The 18,078-nt window shown below is 48.0% G+C and overlaps 2 protein-coding genes across 2 annotated transcripts in view; both read right to left on the bottom strand.

Annotated features, from left to right (window-relative positions):
• Positions 1 to 5,416: 5,416 nt before the first annotated feature.
• Positions 5,417 to 10,630, bottom strand: mrpl9 (mitochondrial ribosomal protein L9). Its single transcript, XM_035427963.1, has 7 exons — positions 10,316 to 10,630; positions 9,582 to 9,741; positions 8,980 to 9,104; positions 8,365 to 8,418; positions 7,800 to 7,901; positions 7,493 to 7,576; positions 5,417 to 7,221 (listed from the first exon to the last, which is right to left on the bottom strand). The coding sequence occupies exons 1-7, from the start codon at positions 10,412 to 10,414 to the stop codon at positions 6,706 to 6,708; spliced, it is 1,140 nt and encodes a 379-aa protein (XP_035283854.1). The 5' UTR covers positions 10,415 to 10,630; the 3' UTR covers positions 5,417 to 6,705.
• Positions 10,631 to 15,493: 4,863 nt separating this feature from the next.
• LOC118233227 (leucine-rich repeat and immunoglobulin-like domain-containing nogo receptor-interacting protein 1) overlaps positions 15,494 to 18,078 on the bottom strand; it is a 22,993-nt gene continuing 20,408 nt past the window's right edge. The window contains exon 3 of the mRNA XM_035428695.1: positions 15,494 to 17,785. Coding sequence (XP_035284586.1) covers positions 15,893 to 17,773 — 1,881 coding nt within the window. The 5' untranslated portion in view covers positions 17,774 to 17,785 and the 3' untranslated portion in view covers positions 15,494 to 15,892. The remainder of the gene's footprint in view (positions 17,786 to 18,078) is intronic.

Below are 18,078 nucleotides of genomic sequence, written 5' to 3'. Positions count from 1 at the left end.
TGAAAACCACACTCAACACAAATTACCTATCAATTTGCACAAGGGTCACATGGGTTATCTCGACCAATCACAGAAGGGTGGGCAGTGCTATGAAACCTTTTTTTTTGGTGTCAGTTTATTACATTTCACAACCTCATTGTATAATCCTCTAAATTTTCTGTTTATAATAAGGGTTTTGGGAGACACTACTTTAAGGTCCTGTCTCAACTATATACCAATGTGTTGCAATAGGCAAATACACAAAGGTTGCAAGTGAACTACATTATATACACGAGCATTATACATGAAGTTATTGTCCTATTTATCAACAAGCGCCCTTGTAATGCTGCCTGTTGGCCAGCAGATAGCACCATTGATGGAAAAAGTCACTGATGCTGCTATCTACAGAGGGTTCACAAGCCTTTTCACCAGAGTTTAGAGCAGTTGTAACTAGCCCTGTTCCTGGTGATCTAACGTCCCGTAGGTTTTCACTCCGACCCTAACAAAGCACACCTCGTTCAACAGCTGATGATCTTTGCTGAGTTGACAATTAGGGTTACAATGATAACATATAGGATGGTAGATCTCCAGGAACAGGGTTGATTACCACTGGTGCAGAGGATCAAGTGTATTTGAGGACCTATTAATGAAATGAGGGTCATGAAACTTGCTTATTCAGTGTTGACCTTTACCTACATTGCACCCTTGAGGAAGCTTATTATATATTGTACAGGCAGTACTCAAACTATTTGCTTGGCAGTTTTCCGAAGCAGGATTATCCATCCTGTTGCCCATAGACATCAAATTCATTATGTTGCCATGGAAACGTCAATAGCGGAAAAAAAAAGTGTCTTGTTGGATTGTTGTATTGTGACATCACAGGAGACGGGTACTGTCACTGTTCTCTTTAATAAGAACTCACCTTGTCTGGTTCAGACAGTCTGCTTATCTGAAGTTTGGTATGCACTTCAAATGACCTCTTGAGAATAACACCGAAGACTGTCGCCTGTTACATCCAGAAAATGGTAAGGTGCAACCCGATGAATAAAAGGGTCTATTTTCTATGCCATTCTATACTAATTTCAATCTGTTCTTACAACTTGTGTACTGATACTTCACTTGTTAAAGGATAACACCGGTAATTTACATTCTTTTCAGTATTGTCAACATATCCTATGAAAAGACCAACACCGATAATGTTTCTGTCCAACTCTCAGTGAATTTATCCTATGAACAATTATTTTCCATCCAGCCAACACCTATATGCCCCAAGTCAGATCTCCATTGTTGTCCAAAAAAAGTCATTTTAAAACAAGTCTAGAAGCATACCGCTGCTTCGTTTAGCATAATTTACCATTACAAAGAACCTGTCCTTTGGACTTTTTACTGAAACAACTTAATAAAGAGACAACCATTGCATTTTTGATATGTGGAGAGTAGTTCACCGCAGCATGGAAACCAAATCGTCCCCATCGAAATGAACACTTTTCTCCATTTTTAAGTAAATTTGGCAAAAACTTCACGGGCCATGTTTTTCATGAGAAGAGGTTGCATTGTCTGAAAATGACAATAAGCCTTTCTGAGCGGTATTCCAGGACTGCAGCGCATCGCTGAAATGAATGGTTTTCCTGGTTGAACGCTAACTGGGGAAGAAGAAAAAAAAAAAAGAACAAAGCACTGAATCATTGGACAGAAACATTTTTGGTTTTGGTATTTTCATAGGATATGTTGAAAATGAGCAGGGATATCCAGATAGTAAGCCAGACAGTAAGATAGTTGCCAGGGTTACCCAGATAGAATCCGGCCCGGCAGTGGTGACTTCGGCCCAGAGTTGCTTGCTATCTCAATTATCTCCTATAAAGCCCTGAAATACAGATGCAAGTAATGTCCACCAATGTTTTTCATTTAACGATGGCCCCACCGCCCCCACCCCATAGGACACCCGAAACCTAAAAAGGCCAAGTGCACCCATCCTCCAAGTGCCTCCGGACGGGGGCCCCCAGCGACCCCACCTGGGGCCCGTCACGCGGTCGGTGGCCGCCGGCAAACCCCGCCCGGAGAGGAGGGCGCCAAACCCAAAGAGGCCGCTGTCCCGCCGTCCCGACTGCTTTTCGGAGAAGTACCGCCGGCTGATGGAGGCGATGGGCGGGAGCGACGAGGGCGCGGGGGCGGGCGGGTCGAGCCCGGGGGGCCAGCGAGACCAGGGGGCCCACGGAGGTCCCCAGCAGAGCCCCAGGCACCCTGACAGCTACTCCGTCAAGTTCCGCACGCTCATGGAGGTGATGGGGCGGAGCGAGGAGAAAAGGGCGGGGCCCGACGGCGGGAACGTCGCCGTGGCGACTCCCACGACCGAGGCAAAAGGCGCCAAGGAGGAGCGCAGCGGTGCGGAGAGAGAGAGCGGCGGCAGAGGAGGACAGGAGAGAAGCAGGAGCGAGGGTCCTGCCCCTCTTCAGAACGAGGAGGAGGAGGACGACGAAGAACACGACAACAGCGCGGAGCTGGATTGGATGGCCGCCATGGTCGAGGCGCTGATTGACGGAGAGCTCCACCAATCGCAGATTCGGGAGCCCGAGGCTGTCCGTACGTCCCCGCCCACAACACAGCCTATCCCGGTTCCTGGACCAATCGGGACAGAGCGACGGTCCCCCGGCACACGGGACGGTATCCGTGTGACCTCTGACCTGGAATACTCCTTCTTTGAGGACGTCCTGATGGGACAGCAGCTGCCAATCCCTCCTCTCTCTCTCGGGCAGAATTTGGACTTGGGCCAGGACCCCCTCGATGACCTCTCTCTATCTGACTGGCCGTTCCTCACAGACACGGATCTGTTCCTCCCCAAGCCCTCCGAACCCAACACCCAGCCAGGACAGGGTCCCATCACACCCCCATCTGTGCCTGGCAATGCTCACCCTGGCAACGGGGTCGGCCATCTTGAAAATTAACGGATGAAGAAGAGTTTTTGCTGGAACATCCACATCCTTTTTTTAAATCTGAAATCATCACTAGAATTGAACCACCAATTGCAACCATATTTTTAAAAAATCATTTCAAGATATGAGATTTGTAGGAAAGAATCAGGATAAGAATGAGATCTCAGAAAAGATTACCTTTACCTTTGGCATTATGTTCACAACTTCAGCCTGGTCATCTCTGATAGCTAGAAGTATCTCAACACACTTAAAAGTGAATCAATGTTTTCAAATTAATGGATAACAATATCTACTACAATTTCCAAAATATTTTTCTTTTGTATTACATCCAGAAAATTTTAAGAGAATAATTTTCAAACATCAGCAGAAATCAAGATTCCCAATTATGGCATTCTGTATTTTCTCAATGATAATGATATTTTCCAAAAAAAAAAAATAGAAGAGCGAATAAAATAGAAGTAGAAAAAGTCCCTGAAAATACACCGAATTATATAATTATGAAATTATGACATAACGTAATTCCACCTGTGGAGACCATTGTGAGGCGCCACTGTTATCCAAGTATGAGTAATACTGAAGTAGGGTACTCAAATATGGCCCCCAGGGTCAGCAGTACAGCTGGGTTTCTCTTCTGCCTGATTGGCCAGAGGTCACCCTCACCAGGTGCGTCAGGTTTAAATCACTCCCTGATTGGAGGAGAGGACTGAAAGCCAGCCGCACCACTGGCCTCGAGAGCCAGATTTGAGGATCCCTGTATGATTAGGAACAGCACTTTCACTCTTCTGTGCATTTATTTTAGCAGTCTTTGGTTCCAGGCCTCTCTGCTCTAAGCTGCTGTTGCCCTGTGCCTGTTTTTTTAAATCATTCTCAGTGCTTCTGTGATGTGTAGTTTTCTTCCGTAATAATGTATCATGTACAGAGTGTCATGCCTTCTGAAAAATAGAGAATGTTCCAGATAAAGAAGCTGAATGCAGCTCTAGCAATGCCTGTCGTGGGGTTTATTATTTTTTTCCCCATTAGAAAAAAACAGCAGGATCATTTCCAGACAACTGCACTGAAGTCACACCCCTCCACGCTGAGACACGCCTACATGCAATAAGCAGCTCTGTGTGAAGCTTGCATGTTCTCTCCGTGTCTGCGTGGGTTTCCTCCCACAGTCCAAAAACATGCAGGTTAGGCTAATTGGAGAGTCAAAATTGCCCCTAGGTATGAGTGTGTGAGTGAATGGTGTGTGTGCCCAGCGATGGACTGGCGACTTATCCAGGGTATATCCCTGCCTCTCGCCAAATGCACGATGGGATAGACTCCAGCGCCCCCCAGAGATCCTGACCAAGATCAGCGGTTTACATAATGGATGGATGGAAACGAAAAAAAGAAAAAGAACTGGCTTTATAAACACTAGCCGTGAAACTTAGAGAAATGAAACGATTAATGACCCAGACCTCATGCATTTGTTTGCAATGGAACAGTTATGGGACTTCATCAATGAAGCTGTAAGGTCAGGTATCTAATGAACCGAAGAGTATTTCTGATTGGCTGCTTGCTGGCAGCATACACGTCCAGTGTCTTTTTTTGTGCAGCTAACAAATGCAGATTTTACAGATGAACGAGACCGCTGAACTGAAGTTTCTTAATATAAAAATGATATTAAGATCATCCATTTATTAAACTAAAAATCAAACACAGCGTTTTTATATTTTCCTGCAAGAAAGTTTTGGTGAATGCACATTTTTTCTTGACACAGTGTTCCACAGAGCGAAGCGAAGTTTAATTGAGTTTTGCGAGACACGAAGCAGGCTGAAAGTTCAGCCACAGAAAATCTGAGGCAGTGAACCGACCGCGATGCGCACACCTCATTTTGCCTTGTAAATGTCCTCTCTAGTGCATCATAAAGGATTGTACCCATGCTGTAAATGCCCTTCAGTGCAAACGCAATGCACTCTGCACTTAACCATAAGAGCAGGAGCTGAAGCACATCACTGCGTTCTTACACGTCCTGAGTTCCACAGGGGGGAAAGAAAAAGAAAAAAAAAAAAAAAAAAGAGAGAGAGAACATCTATTCATAGAATGGCATTCGCATTCCGAGTTCCCCGGTTTAAATTAAAAGGGTCACAACGACCCCCCATTTACGTGCGCCCCACTCCGAATAATGACCCACCTTGCGGTTCGGTCCATTTTTGGCCGGACCGCAACAGCAGGGCCAGCCCTACAAACGCGAATGTCTGTGACTGACTGAGTGAGTGAGTGATGAAGTTACACCATTGGTCGGCCGAGTTATATGAAGTTACACCATTGGTCAGCCGGAGAGGTCCAGCCATATACTAGGTTTTGACCTGGTCTTGTTGCCATTTACATGAGTCATGAAAAGGAACAACCAAATGTTATTCCTGTACACATGGTTAGGACCAATGATTTGTTTCGGTCCATTGACTTAGGGAAATGATTTACATACTACAACCGCCACCCCCTCCCCTCCAACCCCCCACCCCCCCCGCCAACAAAGACTGCAAGATGCTGGATTTTGTGATACTGTATTTTTTCTTTGCACTCCTACAAAATGCAACCGTCGCCATCTCATTAATATTCAAAACATGTTTCCTTTAGCCTGGACTTCTGCAGACACACTTCAAAGACTTGGCGAGCCACCTGGTCGTGTCGAGAGCCCGTTGGATGACTAATCTCTCACGACGCGCGGATTCACACGTCGTTTTTATTACTTTACAAAATGGCGGCCGCGGGTACGCATCGCTGCTTATGAGTGACACCTTGTGAACCGGGCTGTCAATCACAGCCCCGGCGACGAGCCAATCCGAGGGCTTGCTCTCCAAAGTGAAATGTGCTCGGCCCAAAAGGGTGCGTCACGGCTGCTGGCAGCTTAAACTTTTAGGGTTTGTGAAGTCTCTTTTAACATCAGTCTCACTCTTTATACCCATCACGAGGGCAAAAGCTTCCAGGGTTCTGTATCTGTACAGTATCTCAGCATATGAGAGCTGATCTGAGATCAGGTTTTCCCCTGTCCATATCCCAATCATAACCATAAACAGCCAAAAGCCACAACTGATCCTAGATCAGCGCTTGTACGCCGGGATGCTTTATGACCGTAGGCTCAGATTTTTGTTTTGTCCTTCCCCCCCTCCCACCCAAACAAGAACAAGATAAGAAGAGGGACACCATTTCACACCCAATAGTTAACACAGGACCCTTGATGATGACGGTGATGATACTAGCGATGAGGATGATGATTATGCTTCCACAAGCAGGTGCTCTGGTCAAACTCCATGACATACCAGGCTTGGGGTTGATCCCATTTTAAACCAGCCTATTCAGAAAATCAACTGAAATTCAGTTCATGAACTGAAATGTCCACCCGGAACCCGGACACATGCAATTCTCAGTTCATTAACTGAATTTCAGTGGATTCCCACAGAATGGAAATGACCCCACCAACCTGATTTGACACATTTGCATAACAAAGAGAAGAAACAAGCCAGGATTACACAGAAACGCTTTTCAACCAATAACGGCATAGAGCCACAGCCACGCCCCCCATGGGGATGATGTAATGCGAGTCAGTGAAATCACAAAGAGTTGGTGACATCACAAAGAGTTGGGTGGGGGAGTAGTTAGGTGCAAGTCTAGACTGAGAGTGCTTTGGACGTGTTTTCTTCAGTCACCACTGGGGAAATGTCTCTGGCATATTAGACAATGCTTTAAATAAGAGATTTTAACGATGCACCTCTCCCCCCCCCCCCCCACTCGCTGGTGTCAGCGGTCCTGAAACGGACATTGGGCTGTGTTACGGGTCGTTCTTGGCTGGCTCGTCTGAGCCAGGCCTTTTGGTTTCCCCCTGTGGTGCCGGCTCCACTCCCTGCGGCACTGGCTCCTCCCCCTGTGGTGCCGGCTCCACTCCCTGCGACACTGGCTCCTCCCCCTGCGGTGCCGGCTCCACCTCCTGCGGCACTGGCTCCTCCCCCTGCGGTGCCAGCTCCACCCCCTGCCGCATCAGCTCCGCTCCCTGCGGCGTTGACTCCTCCCCCTGCGGCGCCAGCTCCTCCCCCTGCGGCATCAGCTCCGCTCCCTGCGGCGTTGACTCCTCCCCCTGCGGTGCCGGCTCCTCCCCCTGCGGCATCAGCTCCGCTCCCTGTGGCGTTGACTCCTCCCCCTGCGGTGCCGGCTCCTCCCCCTGCGGCATCAGCTCTGCTCCCTGCAGTGTGGGCTCCTCCCCCTTCTGCCATTTCTTGCGACGTTTCGTCCTGGGTTTCTCATAATTCACCACGGACATGGGGACGCGCACTGTGTCCAGCCCGTTCACCTGCGAAATGCAACCGGCCAATGAGACAAGAGCCCCTCTGTGGCTCGTCCAATGGGACTCCAGTCACTGTGTGGTTCAACCAATGAGGTTAGCTTCCCTCTGCAGCTGTTATATAAACTCAAGAAAGGCATTTGATTCAACAGTAAGATCTGTTAGCATACTGTTTCAGTGATGACTGTAGTTTGTTTAAATTCAAATTTCGAATGGAATTGCTAAACTGAACAAAAAACGTTCAAAACGTTTCCAGCCACGGTCAGTTTTGCAGACCTACCGTAACTTCACACCAGTACTCTCCCCATCGCGTGATTGGCTCTTCTGGAAGTGTCAGGGCATGGGGCGAGACAAACACTCCTAGCTATTGGGCAAAAAAAAAAAGTGTTTGTGATGTCACAATCGCAATGTTACCCAGGCCAGTGCTATTGTGCTGCCATAGCAACCATCACCTGGACATAGAAAAGGGCCAAAAATAAAAAAAATCTATAATCTGATTTAGTGAATGATGTGTAAAGCCCTTAACCTTTACCTGAGAAAGACCCCATAGCTCTGTTATTATACAGCATTTACCGCCAACAACTCACCCTCCGGAGGAAATGGCGGCAGACGATTTCTTTAGTCAGCTCGTACCGCACGTTGTTCCTCATACCCACTTCCAGGCGACAGCCTTTCAGGAACTTCACTGTCTGAAGAAACAGACACAAACAGTCTTAAGGAGGGGCCCATGAGAAAGCTCATACAATAAAAGGACCATGGAAACCAAGAGACAACTTGCAGCACGTCTCACAACCTCAGAAAATGTTCAGCACAAAAACTCAGATGCGTTTCCCTAAAAGACCATTGAGTGGCACAAAGCGGCTGGGCGCTGGTGAGTTAAAGTGTAGGCGCGAGTATGTTTGCATGTGCTTTTGTGTGTGTATGTGTGAGTGTGTCTACATGTGTGTGAGTGCGTGCATGTATGCGTGTGCTCATGTGCGTGTGTGTATGTATTCATGTGCGTGTGCGTACAAGTATGCATATATATATGTGTGTGTGTGTGCCTGCATGCATGTATGCATGTGCGCATGGGTGTGTGTACGTGTGTGCATGGGGTTTCCTGCACTGACTGATCTGGTGTATAACACACCCCTGGGCTGCCCCTGCTCTCACCAGCTCTCCTGTGCGAGTCTGGGTCCTCCCCTCCAGCTTCCCCTCCTGCAGCTGCTGTAAGGGAACCAACAAGAACCGAAACACCTGAGCACCGGACCTCAGCGGAATACTGCGCCTGCATGCCGCGGTCGCGCTGGCGTCCCGCCAGGACGCTCAGGGAAAACAAAGCAGAGGCGAAAAGTCCAGGTTCAGAAAGTAAAAGTCCTCCCCGGTATTTTGTTCCAACCACCTGGATTTGCTAATGAGCACACTTCTTCAGTCAGGAGGTAGAACTGGTTAGTGAAATCAAATGGCTGAGTTTGGGGGTAGAAGAAACACACGGCAGGACTTTCTGACCCCCGGACTTTCCACCTCTGACAAGTAGAGACCGCGTGACCGTAACACGGCGACATCCACATGAATACTCAGGCAGAACGGCAGCACATGTTTAATTCTTCATTTCTTAACATCTCACTTACATTCAGCGTCTTACATGGAGACTGCACGCTTACTCTCTTCCGGCGGCCATTTTGAGAGCTTAAATAAATGCATTTACTCGCTTCCAGCAGCCATTTTGAGAGTTTAAATGCGCAAGGAAACCATACGAAGCAAATAAACGAAGGAGCACGCCCTCACCTTTTTTTCAGCCAGGAACATCTGCTTGTTTTCGGGGGAGGGGTACACGGCGAGCCCCTCTGCCAGGAGCTTGTTGCGCCCCACAGACTTCTTCACGATGACCGTGTCTCCCCGGCCCCCAAACTCTGACACCATACAAATTAAGGAGGGGCACATCTTAAACACAGTGTTTCACCATCCCTTCTCCCCACTGCATTAATGTGACTACCAGCAGAGAAGTGTGAGATTTCAGAATTGGTAGTACACTGTACTACCCAAATACTCAAATCTGGCTTTTGAGGCCAGTAGTACGGATTGTCTTCCTTCATAACCGATTAATTGAGTGATTAATGTCACCGGTTGGCCTGGTGTCCCAGGTCTAATTCAGTCCATGTTTAGAGGGGAATAATGAAAACCAACAGCACTACCAGCCCCAGAGCAATAACAGCAATCATGCTGTAAAATTCAACACAGTTTCAGTTTATAACACAGCGCATAGCGTTTCTCTAATCCGTAATGCAGCCGAGTATCCAGCTGTAGAACTCTAGAAAGCTGAAGGCCAGACCAGTCGAATCAGAGGTCAGAGAATGTGATCGAATCCTGCCGCTGGTTCACCGACTCACTGGGAACGGTCTGTGTCAGAATGAGCTCCATCTTCTCCTTCGGAAGGTGCTTGGTGTCTTCCACCAATTTGTAGACCCGATGCCGCCTGGGGTGGAGCCGCGGCGGCCGTCCTTCCTTCGAGAGCGGTACCTGCCACCATCGCTCAACAACGACCGTGTTCTGCGCGGAGAAAATTATGTCACCAACGCTGCCTGTACACAGTGAGCTACATAGGGACGAAATCCTGTGTAGAAGACTAAATTTCAACTAAAAACTGGGCGTGTGTGACTAACAATCATTGTTACCGATCAAATTGTCTTAATTAGCACGAAAAAAACGGGAGCAATCTGTAGCCAGATATAGCCATTCGCTAGCAAATGAGATACATTAGCCTACATGAATCTGTGCAATTACAGGTGTATGATAAAACAATAGGACGGGTCAATATAGGCAGATCCTTGCTGAAACGAGCTTTCATGCCATCTTTATTAAAACAAATAGGGGCGTCGATCTCGTTGAGTTAAACGTATTTAAATAACATATCGATTCACCTGTATGACTCGATAGACACGGATCCTGAATTTAGTTTCCAGGGATAAACTAACAAGCTGGTTACGTAGCTAGCCAACCTAGCTAAGTGTATTGTAGAGGGGTACAGGTATCAATTGTACAGTAATTCTGCATGTATTGTCAATGTACAAGCTAAGTAGCACATTTCCTGATAAATGATTACTAGATACCCTTAAACGCTTACCTTGCACGCAGTTTGTGAGAAGTTTTTAACAGGAGAAACCGTCACTCTACTGAACTCCCGGGCGAGACCTTCAAGGACATAACGGCTCCGGCACCACATGGTTAGCCGGTAAGCAATAGAGCAAAACGCCCGTTTCCCTTTAAAAGTGAAATAAATGTGAAAATACGTGTTGTCTTCAATAACACGTAGTTACCATGATCTAATAAAGCTGTAAGTGTTCTGTAAATGTTACTCTCAACAAAAACGGAGGGACCAAAAAAGCATGACAGTGCGACGCCGATTAAAGAAGGTCCCCACTGGCGTTCATAGAGAAGCCTGATATTTTGGTTCCTACTTCTTCTTCATTTTATTTGGTTCCTAGCTGATAGAAGCCGGTTTTATGAGCTGCTCATTTTTCGTGACATTGCTTATTTTGAATCATTCATAAAATAATTAAACTAATGATAATTTCTACACTTTTCAAAAATGTATTGACTTTTCACTAGGCTGACATTCAAGTATTTGAATAGCCTATAAAAAAAGATAATAATCATAAATATAGAAATGACAGGTGTCATATAATGAATCTGTATGGTTTCTTTGTGTATGCACGATTAATATATATATATATATATATATATATATATATATATATATATAAATACAATTGTAGCCTACAGCATTTTTGGTAGCCTAGCATTCATATAGCATTTTGTGTTTTATTGAACGAAAACCGAATAAAATTTTAAATGAAAAAATATAATATTCAGGAAGGAATTCATTCAATGAGGAAATGCAATGTGCTTCCACGGGTCTGGGAACCAATCTAATCTGGGATCCTGAGACGCAGGAATAGACTGGCTTTCATCTGGCTTTCACCCAGCTCAGTTGAAAAACGGGGATTGTGCGCAGACCCCTGACTTCATTCAAACATTTAAACAGAGCTGGAGATTTGTTTTTTCTTTCAGGAGAACCGTACACAGATATGCACACGTGCACACGCGCGCGCTCGCCTACCCACGCCCGCGCAGCAGCGTTTGTTGATCTCTTGGGATTTTTTTGTTTTGCTTTGTTTATCAGAGGCCATTCTCAGAGATTATAGATTAAATCTCCACTTTGACCTGCCGCTCAACAGAATTAAACACTTGTTGGTAAAGTACCGCAGACTAAACTGGAAATAAGGAGTGACCACGGCCTAGGGCAGACTTCAGTTTAGTGAATTACCCTGACATGATTGCACGGTTGACGTTCTATGCCGACAGACATTTCACGGAAAGCTTTTAACGCAATATACATTATCTGTTTATATCGGCGGAGGTTTTTAATCACTACAATAAAGATTAAAGGCCTTGTTCAAGGGTACAATGGCCAGGTCCCACCAGGTTTTGAACCTACAGCCTTCTGGACCTAAATCAAGTTCCCCATATGCTCAACAGGCTACCATACACCTATTCAGCCAAGATCATTCATAAAAACGTGTTTCATCGTGGGAGGCACTTTAATTTCTCAATAGATTGCACCTTATGTCAAAAGAATATACCATGAACATAAGTCTCAATTATAGCCTATAGCCAATTTTTCATTAAAGTGTTGGCGCATTCATTCTCAGAAATGTAAGCAGTTTGTCCTTGAAGGAATACATTTCCCAAATGTACCCTGAAAGTCCTCATTTTTTAGTAAATATAATTTTTTTAGTTCCCAGTAAGTAATTTTTGAGACTAATAAATAGGCCTACGGTGCCATGAAAAGGTGAAAAATTTCCCCCCCTTCCTGATTTCCTTTATTATTGCGTATTTGTTACACAGAATGGTTTTAGATTTCTATACAAAATTTAATATTTGACAAAGGGAACCTGAGTAAACACAAAACACATCTTTAAAATTATTATTTCATTTATTTAATGAAAAAAGTTATCAAACACCCATTTAACCCTTGTGAAAAGTGATTGCCCTCTTAGTTACTCAATCAACCAAAATATTACATTTTGTCTCTAGATCTGAAACCATATATATGCAATAATAGAGGAAATCAGGAAATGAGCAAATATTTTTAAGGCACTACCATTTACAAGCAAAAAAGACAAATTATGCTTTGCTATAAATTAATTTTATATATTGCTGGCTGGGGGATCGGATTTCATGTATTATCTATGGGGCTCCGGTGGCACCCCAGTGAGAGACGTTTGGATCTTTTTAGACACGTTTTCATATATTTTATGAAAATGTGTCTAAAAAGTGTTTTTGGTACATTGGTACACTCGTATATTTACAAACTATACATTTTGATCCTTGCTATTCCTACTTTATTTCCTTTTTAAAAATATATTTATGGGCTTTTTCTACTTTATTGGACAGGACAGTGTAGAGAAACAGGAAGGACGGGGAAAGAGAGGGAGAGACATGCGACAAGGGTCGCGCGGTCGGACTCGAACAGCCGACGTCGTAATGAGCATGTGGACAGTGCTCTACAGGCTTCGCCACGAGACACCGTTCTTACTTCATTTTCTGATATAATTAAAGAACGCAAAACGTGAACTGAATGCAAAGAAAGCACAGCAGATATTCCGGTCGCGTGCCGATCACCTTTAGTGTTTTGGTGCATTGTGGGAGATAGGCTAATGAACAGCTGACGTGAAGCTTTGTGTTGATGCAACGCAAGTGACCGGGCTGGGAACCCTTGGAGTTATATGGGATGACCGTGTCTTACATAATGCTTTATCACGGGCGGTAGTTGTCTGTGGTGCTGAACTGAGTAATATTGACAGACGGAAGCGTGCATACGCGTGATTTGAATGACTAGAGACTGTTTTCAAAACTGTTGCGGCATGAAAATATAAAGTTCGATTGTGTAGGCCTACTTTGGAAATAAGTGACGAGATTAAATCAGGAGCCACACAAGGCTCATATCCATGTTTATTATAATAATAATAATAAAATAATAATAATAATAACAACAACAATAAACGCTCAATAAGGCTCATTTAGCCTTGATTTCCGGTGTGAGCATGTCTTCATGTCTTTGATAAGCAATGGGGCCATGTGTCTGCCGAAGTTTTCAAACCATTTTTTATGACGGAAACTACAAGAAAAGGCGGGTAATTCCCAATTCTTTTTATATGTTATCATTTAGCCTTTTAGTGTGATATACCCCGATCAGTCACAACACTAAAACCACCGGCCTAATATTGTGTAGGTCCCCCTCGTGCCGCCAAAACAGCTTTGACCGGTTTGCGGCTTCGCAGCCCCATACGCAGCAAGCTGTGATGCACTGTGTGTTCTGACACCTGTCTATCATAGCCAGCATTAACTTTTTCAGCAATTTGTGCTACAGTAGCTGTTCTGTGGGATCGGACCAGACGGGCTAGCCTTCGCTCCCCACGCGCATCAATGAGCCTTGGGCGCCCATGACCCTGTCCCCGGTTCTCCCTGGTTGTCCTTCCTTGGACACCCCACAAGACCTGCAGTTTTGGAGATGCTCTGACCCAGTCGTCTAGCCATTACAATTTGGCCCTTGTCAAGGTCGCTCAGATCCTTACGCTTGCCCATTTGTCCTGCTTCCAACACATCAACTTCAAGAACGGACTGTTCACTTGCTGCTTAATATATCCCACCCCTTGACAGGTGCCTTTGTAACGAGATAATCAATGTTATTCGCTTCACCTGGCAGGTGGTTTTAATGTTGTGGCTGATCGGTGTATGATGGCAATATTAGAATACGAAGCAACGATAGCATTGACTAGTCTCATCGTTATAGGCTAACGACGATTATTGTTGTTTATCAAAGTTTATTTGCAAACCAAAATGTGAGACCAAATGTGCTTTAATTAGGGATTTCTCTTGCATCCTGGGTCGCGCTTTTCGGCAGCTCCATAAGTAAGAAACATCATCATTCAAAAAAGCGGTTGGAGAAGATTTCCCACAGAGCAGAGTTCCATTAACAAAAGAGGATTTGGCAGAGAGCGCGCGCAAGCTTTAATACACACTCAAAGCATTAAATTATTATAAGGTAAAGTCAACTCAAGTGATTGGCATCGCATCTCTAAGTGTTTACAATCTGTCGCTAACTCCCTTCTCCTTTCCATCCGATTCTAATAATAGACACACTCACCATGTCCACAGTCTGTCGTATTTTTTCCGTAATCTGCTATGTACAATGACAATAGCAATCTTCAAAATCACACCGGGAACAGCAAAACAGACGAGAAAAGGACAAACAACGTAATCACAGATCAAGTAAGATCTGACAAGGATACAATAATAAAAAAAATTGCGCTGTCAAAACAACGGTTTGCCCTTTCCGCACGGTGGCACTGTTAGTGCGTGCAACAAAATACTAATATGAATTGACATGAAAAAAATGAACGGTAAATATTTAAAGGCTCTGCCAGCAGGTTTTCGTATATAAGCCCTGGGCCCCTTTGCGAAAGGGTGATATGAAGCGAGACTGTGGCCCAGACAGGCCCATATAGGAGGGGGTCGAAACACTCGGAGGTAATCCAAATGGGTTTAAATCCCCGGTCATACACGTGATTATTATTTTTCTGGGTTATGAGAGAGAGAGAGGGAAAGAGAGAGAGAGAGAGATTTGCCTTCCACTGGTGGAATTAACTCGTGTGTGGGAGACGTCTGGTCGAAAAAATGTCAGAAGTGTGCCCGCGAACGCCTGAGCATCCGACATGAGGTGTGTTTCGAATTATACAGACCGGTACATATTCAGAGAAGTACATTGCACTCTTGCGAAATTGTCGGTCTCGGGAAGTATGTCCTTAGCACCTCTTTCGGAAAAAACACGCAAAAAACACAACGAGGGTGTAATACAAGCGTTTTTTAATTTCAAGTCCAAACGCAATAGATTTTCTTTCACAAATGCCGTAGCAAAACAGAGAATGAACTATGTCATGGTCTGTAATGTAGCAGATAGTGTCATTTCCGTTAACCTGGGCTATTCTAGTAGGAGTGATAACCTATTTATGTAACCACCCTGATCAATTCTCACACTATGGGTTTGCAATAGCATCCTTTTCAAAGTGCAGAGTTATTGTTTTTTTCCAGCTGCAGAATAGTAATGTTTCTTTGAATAAAACTGTGTGGACTGGCTTCTGCTCAAAGACCATTTTATACTATGATGTTCCATTATGATATAGCTGTATAAATGGATTGTGTGTTAAAAAATAACAATAATCTGTGTAAGGTGCTCTGTGTAAATGTGTCTAAAATGTAAATATACTAGTGTAAAAACATCCAGTGTTACACTTCTGCGTGACTTAGAGAGGACACATAGCCACATTGAAATATCCATGTAAAAAAAAAAACTGAAAAGTCCAGTTTCTAACTCCAAAAGTGAACTGCTCTGGTGACACAGCTTGGCGTTAACAGGATTTCTCAGTTTGTGTCCCACACAACCGTTTGAGGAGCGTTCACGGGTCCTCCTAAATCACCTTGCCGACACGCCGAGACACCGCCCCGTTGCTTGGCGACCACGACCACACTCGCAACCACGCCCCCTGGCTCTACTGCAGTTGCTTGGTTCTGCGCCGCAACTGTAACCAATGAGGGGGTACAGCCCCGCCCCCCTCCCCAACACTGCCCAATCACATTCTCAGATGAGCTTCATGGTGAACCTGCCCGTCTCGAAGCGGTCGCCGCCCTGCCGGCTGGCCCCCCCCGCGGGGCGGGGCACGAAGTCGATGGTGGCGGTGTGCTTGAGCTGCCCCTTGCTTCGGCTCCAGAAGAACATGAAGACGAAGCAGATGACCACCGAGCTGAGGAAGGAGAGGGACCCCATCGTCACGGCGATCACCAGCGTCTTGCCGTCGAAGGGGAAGGGGCCGGCCCCCTGGGCGGAGCCGTTGGCGGGGGCGGGGTTCCCCGAAGGCGGGGCCCAGCCCTCGGAGAAGAAGGCCGAGGAGCGGTTGCGCGACGAGGAAGAGAAGGAGGAGGAGGAGGAGGAAGAGGAGAAGCCGCGGACGTGGAGGCCGACGGAGAAGCTCTGGTTGCCGGCGGCGTTGGCGGCCACGCACAGGTAGGTGCCGCTGTCCTGCACCTGGGCGTAGCGCACCTCCAGGCTCCCGTCGGGCAGCACGCGGACGCGCCCCGTGGGGGAGAGGGGCGCCAGCTGCGGGGTGAGCCAGGAGATGGCCGGCGCGGGGTCCCCGTCGGCCCGGCAGGAGAAGAGCGCCGTGTGGCCCTCCTCCACCCTGGCCTCCTGCGGCTTGCGGTTGAGGATCCGGGCCGGCCGGCAGGTGAACAGGCCCGGGAGCTCCGCCTCCGAGAGGCCCCGGAAGCCCCGCCCCTGCGCCCGGACCGGGGTGTGGCAGGCGGGCGGGCGCCCGTCGAAGTCCAGGCGGAGGCGGCGGCGCACCACCCACAGCAGCCGGCAGTCGCAGGCCAGCGGGTTCCCGTCCAGCCGCAGCGTCTCCAGGCTGCCCACCGCGTGGAAGGCCGCCTCCTCCAGCGTGCTCAGCCGGTTGGCCGACACGTTGAGCAGCCGGAAGCGCGCCAGGCCCCGGAAGGCCCCGGGCTCCACCCTCAGGAGCCCCGCCCCCACCAGGTGCAGCTCCTGGAGGCGGAGCAGGTCGCCCAGCAGGTGGGCGCGCACCACGGCGATGGGGTTGTGGGAGAGGTCCAGGTGGCGCAGGTAGACCAGGTGGCGCACGGCGGCGTAGGGGACGGAGGTGAGGTTGCAGCGGGCGACGGTCAGCGAGGTGAGGTTGAGCCCCAGCAGGCTGTTGGGCGCCAGGGCGCTCAGCCGCGGGCACTGGGAGAGGCTGAGCTCCCGCAGGCGGCCCAGCCCGCGGAAGGAGTCGTTGGGCAGCGCGCCCAGGCTCAGCCTCCGGAAGCGCAGCCGCCAGAGGCCCTGGAGCTGGGACAGCGCCTCCGTGGGGACGGAGGTCAGGTTGCAGCGGTCCAGTTCCAGCTCGGCCAGGCCGGCCAGGCCCGAGAAGGCCCGGGGCGAGACGAACACCAGGTCGTTCTCCCCGGCCTCCAGCCTCCGCAGCCCCCCCAGCTCCCGGAAGGTGTGGTCCAGGAAGACCAGGATCTCGTTCCGGGACAGGTCCAGCAGGCGGAGGCCCGGCAGGCCGGAGAACGCCCCCACGGGGAGGATCTTCAGGCGGTTGCCCCCCAGCAGCAGGGTCTGGAGGCCCGGCAGCCCCTGGAAGGCCTCCACCTCGATCATGGAGAGGACGTTGGCGCTCAGGTCCAGCTGGCGGAGCTGGGACAGGCCCAGGAACCCCCGGCGGGCCAGCGTCTTCAGCCGATTCCGGGACAGGTCCAGGAGCCGGGTGTCGCGGGGGAAGCCCTCGGGGACGGACGAGAGGTGCTGGGAGGAGCAGTTGGCCTCCAGGCGCTCCTGGTGGCAGGAGCAGCGCGGGGGGCAGGGCCAGGGGGAGGAGCTGGCCGGGGTCCCGCCCGTGGCCACGCCCACCCAGAGCAGGAGGGCGCTCCACGACCCCCAGCGGACAACAGACTCCACAAACATCTTGGGTCCTCCCTGCATGGGTAGGGGGGTAGGGTTTGGGAGGGGGGGGGGGGTTACAGAAAGGACCATCAGCTCAAACTTTCGGTCTCTATTTTTGCACTCCCCCCTTCTCTTCATCTCTCCTTTCTCTCTGTCTCTCTTTAAAATCCAAAACCAAACTCAAATGTGATTTATTTGTCAGTAAGGAGAGCTGCTAAAGCAATAAGAACCTAGACGATGACAAAGAAAGAGCGACCCTTCCCCCGCCCCACATTCCCACACACAGTGAGATTTTCATTAGCAGCTGAGATAAACAGATAGATGGA

The sequence above is a fragment of the Anguilla anguilla genome, chromosome 8 (genome assembly GCF_013347855.1).
Source record: "Anguilla anguilla isolate fAngAng1 chromosome 8, fAngAng1.pri, whole genome shotgun sequence".
Taxonomy (NCBI): Eukaryota; Metazoa; Chordata; class Actinopteri; order Anguilliformes; family Anguillidae; genus Anguilla; species Anguilla anguilla.
This window is presented reverse-complemented; position numbering and strand designations above follow the sequence as displayed.